Raw genomic sequence first — 8,087 nt, forward strand, 5'->3', positions numbered from 1 at the left:
CAAGACTGTCCAAATAACTATCAAAACTTTTTCAAACAAAAAAAGAAAAAAGGAAAATCTAGAAGAGAGAGTTAGCAACCAACAATGGCTCTGTCCTACTGATAGTGCGATTTCTTCCTAGAAAATCCATTTATATAACTTGGTGCTAACAATATTTAAGTTAAACATGCTCAGTGGACTTACAAAGAGGCTGTGCACTGAAATCATAGCAGTATGAAGCTACAGAAACATGGAAGGTGAGATAAAAACAAAAGAAAATTTATGCCCACCTCCACGATTAATTGCACATTTGCATAGTTGTTATTGTTGGTCCCCCCAGGCACTTCCACAAACTGATCGGCGATTCTGATATGCTCCGCATTAATTCTCATATCTTCTGGAGTTGCCATGCCCACTAAGAGAATGGCTTTCTCTGTTCCGAATGCTTCGTAGGCCCAAGATCTAACACTCCGCATGAACTTGACTGCCGCCATCCCATTGTTAGCAATCAGAACACTGTGAATTGGTCTATTCCCGCGAAGCGCCGAGCAGAACTCATCGATCTGGGACACCGTCTGTCCGTTCCTCACTTGAACCTTCCCGTTCACAACATCATTCGTGAGCAAAGCATCACCCATCACGGCCCCCTTTTGCAACTCCGCCTTGCTATCACCACTGAGAAATGTAAAGACACATGGAACTTCACAGCCTCTCACAGCCAAAAAGTATCTGGGACGATGATGATCTTATGAATCACAAACAAATGAAAAAAAATAAGGGAATTTTCTTTTTGAACACCATAATTCGGTCTACTCCTGTCTTGGGCCCAACAGTTAGAATAAAACAAAAAGGGTATAGCGGACTTCTCTCATTGTCATCTTAGACTTTTTCATTCCGTAGGCCAAAAGAGATTTCTCGAAGACAGAGTTCCTGCTATGAAATGTCACTATTTGAATTGAGGAAGAGAGCCCATCTAGTCTAACCGCTACACACGCGCGCAAGATAAACGACCAACAGAAAAAATGAGACGCAACCAAAACACTATGACGAAATTGGGAAACAACAAAGGATCTCAAATACCAAGAAGGAAAAAGTCGGAATTTCTGTCAAAAAATCTACTTCTAACATGCTGCATCCCTTGATCAAAAAGTGAAATCCAAAAAAAATACTAAATCGAGAACACTTTACCTATGGGAGTGGGCAAATAAGGGAAAACCCCACAAATTTCAAGTAACCCAAGTACTAAATCTCAACCAATCTCCCCCGTCACTTTAGAAAACCCTTCCTCACAACCCACAAATTAGACTTACGCAAAAGTAACAGCTGCCCATCTCAGCTTTCCTCAAAAAAAGACCAAATTCGGTTGCATTTTGGCGGCTCCTTTGATACAACACCCCCCTAGAAAGAGAAAAAATATAAAAATAAAAAAACAAAGCAGGGAAAAATAAAAAAGAAGTGAAATACCTTTCTTCAAAAACTGTCTATGAATAAAATAGAGGGCAGGTAGTAAGTAGAAGCGGTGATCATTAGAGTCCCACGTGATATCTGCCCACCTATCTCTGTGGAGTTAGCTCGCAACTACCCCAGGCATTCAAGGAGATCCCATTCCCATCCATCCCATTTTTTTTTCGGACCCTCATTAAACACTTTTTTTCTTCACCAATGGCAGCTCTAGTGCGTGCAGTTAATCTCACAACTATTAACGAATTTTCTGGTCTCATGGCCCCCTTCCAAGGATTTGGCCAACCACATGTGTTGGGGTGGTGGTGGTAGAGATTGACTGAGGATTGAGCCAACCAACTTATCTAATGCAGGTCAGCAGGGCAACTTTTGGTATAAACACCAAAGTTTTCAATGTCGCTTTCTCAATTATCACCATCATCATGCTGATTGTTGATTTCCATTGTGGGAGGGAGGAGAAAAAGATGATGGAAGGGGAATGCTGATCTGTTATATATTTGGCCCAACACTAATGATAAATTTTTTTCTTTCTGAATTTTGAGTGAGAGAATTCATGCAATTGGTGCTTCTAAACTAATGGGACATTACGCTTTTATCTCAAACAAAGGTGGGGCCCATTCTATTTAATGTTAGTTTGCGTGGTGTTGGAGTTTTGTGGCTGCATCATGTGGAGATCTGCCTCCACCACCCCTCTTGCTTGTTGGACTTGTTTTCTTGGCTTTTATTTCTTTTTCTTTTTGTTGGTGACTAGGTTTCTCAACTCTCAACTACTTAGTTATTAAGTCATTAATTAGTCAATCACTTATAAACAATAATGATCATTTCAACTTGACTCAATAAACAATAATGATCATTTCAACTTGACTCTGTTTCTTGATGACCTATGCTAAGTTTATATCCATTTTGTTTTTCTATATGGTGGAGACCTTGGTTTCTTGGAGATCGGGGTTTAGGCGCACGAAGCGCTTTCGGTATGAGCGATGGTGGTTGCGAGAGGAAGAATTTCAGGAATTGGTGAATCGTTTGTGGTCCCTGCCGATCCAGCGGACCTGGGAAGCATTCCGTTTTAACCAGAAGCTTTCTCGTCTCCGGGGGAAAGTCAAGCTGTGTTTATAGTATGGAAACATCTCAAAATTTTACTCGATAGATCGTTGGGAATCAGAGTTGCTATCCTTGTCCAACTCTCCATGTATGGCAATCTAGTGGGGGTGCAAATTCTCCTTCCACTCGTGAAGAGGAGCTTGTTGCCTGCATCAGAAGTGATATCAACGCTCGTGTGTCCTTTGGCTGAAGGATGAGGATGGCAACATCCGCTTCTTTCACCATTTCGCTTCTGATAGGAAGCGTTTTAGCTGCCATGTCTTTGTTTAGTTTGGTGGTGAAGTGATTCAGGGCCCCAGCCTACTTCTGACAGTCACAACCCATTTCACCCGTCTTTTCGCCCCTCCAGACGTTCAGAGAGGTTCTCTTTTAGAATCTATTTATCGCAGGCTCAATCCATCTCAGGCGTCCTTGCTGGAAGCTAGGGATGGCAGTCGACCGGGGCCGTTTCAAAATCTGAACCTTCATCCCGGCAAGGGGATGGATTTTAACCTCCACCCCCGCCTCAATCCCAGTTTCATGTCCTCCATCCCCGGTCCAAACGGGGGTGAGGCGGGGCCGGGCTCCGTTTCCCCTCAATCTATAGTCATTCCTTAAAGGATTGAGGGCGGGGCAGGGGAAAGCATAAGTCCATCCTGGCCTCCATCCCCGCACGGGCATAGATTTTAACCTTCATCCCTGCCTCCATCTCCGTTTCATGCCCTTCATCCCCGGTCCAAATGGGGCGAGGCAGGGCGGGGCTCCGTTGTCCCCCCAGTCCACTGCCATCCCTACTGAAAGCTCCATTTCAGTTATCAAAGATACGTGAGGCCATTACTCAGCTCTCTTGCCTAAACTCGCCTGGCTTGGACAAGTTCTCAGTTGATTTCTTCTTGTGGTTCTATGAGGCGGTACATTCATATCTTTTTTTGTTCTTAAGTGAATTTTATCACTATTTGAACCTACTTATGGTGTTTGGGCGCTCTGAGATGAGAGAGTGTTGTGTGTTCTTCCCCAAAGACGCATTGTTTGCTACAGTGCGTGTTTGGGGGTCCGAATGAGTGTCACGTATATAAGCATGTGGGTCTCGTATCTCCGTGTGTGTCGGCATCACTTAGCATTGGAGTACGATGTAGTTGCAAAGACTTAAGTACCCTTTTCCACCGTTCTCGCTATGAAACGATGTTTCGAGAAAAGGACAAAAATATCTTTCATTCAAAAAAGAGAAATGACGGTTTGAGAAAAGGACAAAAATGTCATCCATCAAGAAAGTCAAGAATGATGTTAACTCTTCAAAGTCCAAACGTTTCGTTTTTGCCTTAAGCAGTAAACTTTTGTAACAGGAGCTCCCTTTGACGATGCACCCTTTACCGTCGTCTGCTGTCGCCGGAGCAGCCTTGCCGTCGTCTCGAGTCCTGGTTTCCGCCTTGGTTTTTAGCTTGTGTTATAACACATTGCCGCCTTCTCGTTCTTGCCTTGTGTTACAAAACATTCCCGAGTTCTTTCCTACCTCGTGGAGATAACTATAAATCGATGGACTGGTTCGATCATTGGTGGGCATCATAGGGGCATTTGTTGGACATCTCTTTTTACAGTCTCCTCTTCTTTTTCATGTCGTTAGGCAGTATGGAAGAAAGCAATGATGCACAAACATTCCAACAAGTGTCATTGAAGCATCATGAGTACCTTTCTATAGCATCATGCTATTGTTGAAGAACGTAGTGAGTGCCATTAACGCATTGTTTTGTTATTGCAGGTGGATCTTGTCCTTTTGACGGTTTAAAAATAAAAGATATTTGTAAGACACTGGGACCTATTGACAAGAATGCTTATTTACAAATGCGAGGAAGGGCCTCTACCCCATTCGGTATTGTTCATTCACTCAGTATATGCAATGTATCGCAATTCGCGGTTGTAGTAACATACAACCAATTTGTGAGATATTGTTTTGTTTGTTAATATCGATTTGTAAGCTATTATGCTGAATTTCCGTATCAATTTAAAATATATTTTGCGATATGTATATCGATTTGTAAGATATTATATGTTTTGTAGTGTCGATTTGTAAGCTATTATGCTGAATTTCTGTATCGATTTGTAATATATTTTGCGATATGTATATCGATTTGTAAGATATTATGTGTTTTATAGTGTCGATTTGTAAGTTATTATGCTGAATTACCGTATCAATTTGTAATATATTATGTGATATGCATATCTATTTGTAAGATATTATGTGTTTTCTAGTATCGATTTGTAAGATATTTGTAGAAAGAATTTTAAAATGTGTGCATGCAGAAATACATTGTTGCGCACTTATGGTAGCGATTTTCGTATTCAAATCACTGCTCATTTAGCGATTTCTATTAAAATCGCTTCACAACATCGTATATATAATTAAATCGTTGTCACGTGAATCGATATCATCAACACACATACGACAAATCATTTCTTTTATTGGCATGGTAAGTAACAACTCGATGCATAGTATAAGCAAATAACAAATCATTGTTGCTTTTATATTGTGATTCATTCAATCATTTCTTTGACTTGCTTAACCTTATCGGTATCCGTTGTTATATGCATCTTGAATAAATCATAGTAAACGTATGCACTGGCTAACGCAAATTGATATCTTGCTTATGACAGTGGTGAGCTTATCACCTAGTTGCATTAAAGATGATTTATCTCAATCATTGAAAAGTTATGGAAAAGTGAACATCTGTACTAATGACGCACCTAAAGAAGTAAACATGTGCACTAATTATGCACATGATAAGAAGAGTGTAGGCATTGGATTCACTCTTGACTTGAATGTTCTAGCAGAAGAAATGCAATTCGATAATGAGGTAGACGATCATGACAGTACACTTGGTGAAGGTGTAGGCACTGAGAATGTACATGATAGTACACTTGACTTTGTTCCCGTAGAAGAAATGCAGTTTAATAATGAAGAAGCTGCATATAAATTTTATAATGATTATGCCTTAAAACTTGGCTTCAGTATTAGAAAATATTTTTGGTCAAAAAGTGCATAGGGTGTCGTGGTGAGAAAGACATATGTTTGTTCTAAGGAAGGTTAAAATAAGTCAAGTGAAAATCCAACAAGGAGCATGCCAAATTCAAGATGTGGATGTCCAGCGAGAATGGTGTTAAGAAGACTTCCGAATGAGAAATATTGTGAACACCCCAAATTTTTCAAAATTTTATAAAAAATTTCCTTTTTTGCCCCTAGCCCCCATTTCTAAATAATTGAGTCAGTTTTAATCAAAATTTCAGCTATTTCTCGGATTAATTGGAATCCAAGTTCATTTTATAGCTCTGACTCAATTTCAGATCCGGATCCAATATCAAAATCTAAATCTGTGCCACGTTATCTAATTTTAAAATCGAATTTATAAAAATCCAAAAATAGTTTTAAAATGACTCAGACAGACCATCCGGTATCCATTTGGATCTACTACTTTATATTCCTCGATTCGAGATCCAAAACTCAAACATTTTCTCAAAACTCTGGATCCAGACCTGTTTTCTGAAGAAATTTTCAAAGATTAACCCTGAATTCTCAGAAAATTCCTCTTTTGTAAATATTTTCAAATTTTTATAAAAAATAGTTTAAAATCCCTTATTTTCCCATAGTTTTAGAGTTTTTATTTCAAAAACACAAAAAATAGAAAATATGAAGAAAAGAGCAAAAAATTAAAAATAGAAAAAGAAAATACAAAAAATTAGTTTAGAAACCCCTTTTTAAAAACATTTTTTTAGTTGAAACCACCGTTTTGAAAAACTTCTTTTCAAAAACCACCCTTTTGAAATTCCTTGAAAGAAGAAGGACCAGATTTGAAAAAGGGCCTAACGGCCACTTCTTATAAAAACAACCCTTAGGGGGTCGATTCTTCATCCGTCTTCTACCTATCCATCTCGTATCCACTTTTCCTTCTTTCCCTCCTCTCCTTCCTTTCTTCTTTTCCTTCTTCCTTCTCCCTTTCTCTCTCCCTCCGATTTTCTTTTCTTCCTTCACAGATGGAGGTTCAGCAGGAGCAACGAAGGATTCCCTCTCAAATCGGTTCCACCAGAGCACTCTAATCCATTCCAAATAATCGATTCCTTGGCCGGATTTGATGTCCACGGTAGATCTCTGATTCGTTATGAAGATCCTTTGCATCTCTCGGATGCTTTATCAACGCTGGAATCCCTTTCTCATTGCCGGATTAGTCCTCTCTGCAAACGCCGGAACCCCTGCCATCCACGGTGAGTGTCGATCAATTGTTTGTTTTCGGCGATCAGAATATCCTCTTATGTCGATTGATTATTGTTTGAACTCTGGTGATCGATTGATCGTTTAAAATTTCATCGATTGAATATCTGAATATTTGAACATTGAATAAGCTACTGTTTGATTGTCGATCCACGAATTTTTGGCGATTATTGTTGCCAAAGCCGATTGAGTCTGATTTCAAGCATTGATCAGAGGTCTAGATCGATTCCGGTCTGTCGGAATCTTGTTAATGTCTGATCTGATTGAAGATTGTATGAATTTTGATCGATTCAATTCCATCAATCGAATACTTGAAGTTTTAATCGACTCTATTTAATCTTCGGTGAGTGTTATTTGATTTCTGTTGGAACTCTTTTGATCGTCGTTGCTGTTTGGATTTCCAGCAAGTATTTTTGTGAAAGTCGATCAGATGATCTTCGACATCGATCGAATTTCTGGATCGATTCCAGTCTCTAGGAATCCTGTTAATGTTTGATCTGATTAATTATCTGAGCCCAATGATATCTGATTGATAATTGATTTACTAAATTTTTAGGTTTAATCGGATGCCTATCTACTGAGATCTCTGGTAAGTATCAGTTTTGAAAATCGATCAACTGATCTCCAACAATAGAATTTCTGAAGTTTTAATTGATTGTATTTGATCTCATACGGCTGTTAATGATCTCTGGCTAGTATTGTTTTGATTGCAAGATCACCTGTTTCAATTTAGATTTGATTATCTACAGTCGATCGAAGGTTTGATTTGTGTTTTGAAAGCCAATCAACTGTTTGAGTTTTGATCGGCTGAATTTGAATAGCCTAATTTGAAATTCGCCTATCTAAATATCGATCAAATATTTGAGTTTTCGGGACTGTACCTAAATTTTGGCAAGTCTTGGTTGAATAGTCTGATTGCTAGCTTTGGTTTGAACGTCGAGCTACTGATCTTTGTATTAGTTTGATTGATCGATTTGCCATCAAATTTCTGAAGCTCTATCCAACTTTCGGTGATCGGATGTTGTTTTTTGAGTTTTTCGGGATTGATATCTACTTAGTTTTTCAGCTCAATCAAAGTGTTGTCCACTGAATTTTGATCGATCACCGGTCTGATTTCTAGATCATTAAATGTTTGATGTATGATCACTACTTTTTTGATGCCAATCTAATGTTGTTTAGCTAATTGATTTGTTAGTTAGTTGAGTTGTTAGCTGATAAAATAAGTTGTTAGCATATTTGATTAATACAAATGACATTTACTTAGCAATTTGTAATTTCAATTACTTAGTTGAATGATGCCTTTTAGTAG

General features: G+C 38.8%; 1 protein-coding gene across 4 annotated transcripts in view; it reads right to left on the reverse strand.

The window, feature by feature from the left end:
• The window catches only part of LOC149846967 (acetyl-CoA carboxylase 1-like), a 113,231-nt gene extending 111,360 nt beyond the window's left edge, over positions 1 to 1,871 (reverse strand). The window contains exons 1-2 of one of the 4 annotated variants that reach the window (XM_089996702.1): positions 1,444 to 1,871; positions 270 to 654 (exon numbers count right to left, since the gene is read on the reverse strand). In XM_089996702.1, coding sequence (XP_089852828.1) covers positions 270 to 617 — 348 coding nt within the window. In that variant the 5' untranslated portion in view covers positions 618 to 654; positions 1,444 to 1,871. The other 3 variants (XM_089996701.1, XM_089996704.1, XM_089996705.1) reach the window with 3 other exon arrangements.
• Between the last annotated feature and the right edge of the window lie 6,216 nt (positions 1,872 to 8,087).

This window comes from Nuphar pumila, chromosome 2 (genome assembly GCF_984573655.1).
Source record: "Nuphar pumila chromosome 2, dmNupPumi1.hap1.1, whole genome shotgun sequence".
NCBI lineage: Eukaryota > Viridiplantae > Streptophyta > Magnoliopsida > Nymphaeales > Nymphaeaceae > Nuphar > Nuphar pumila.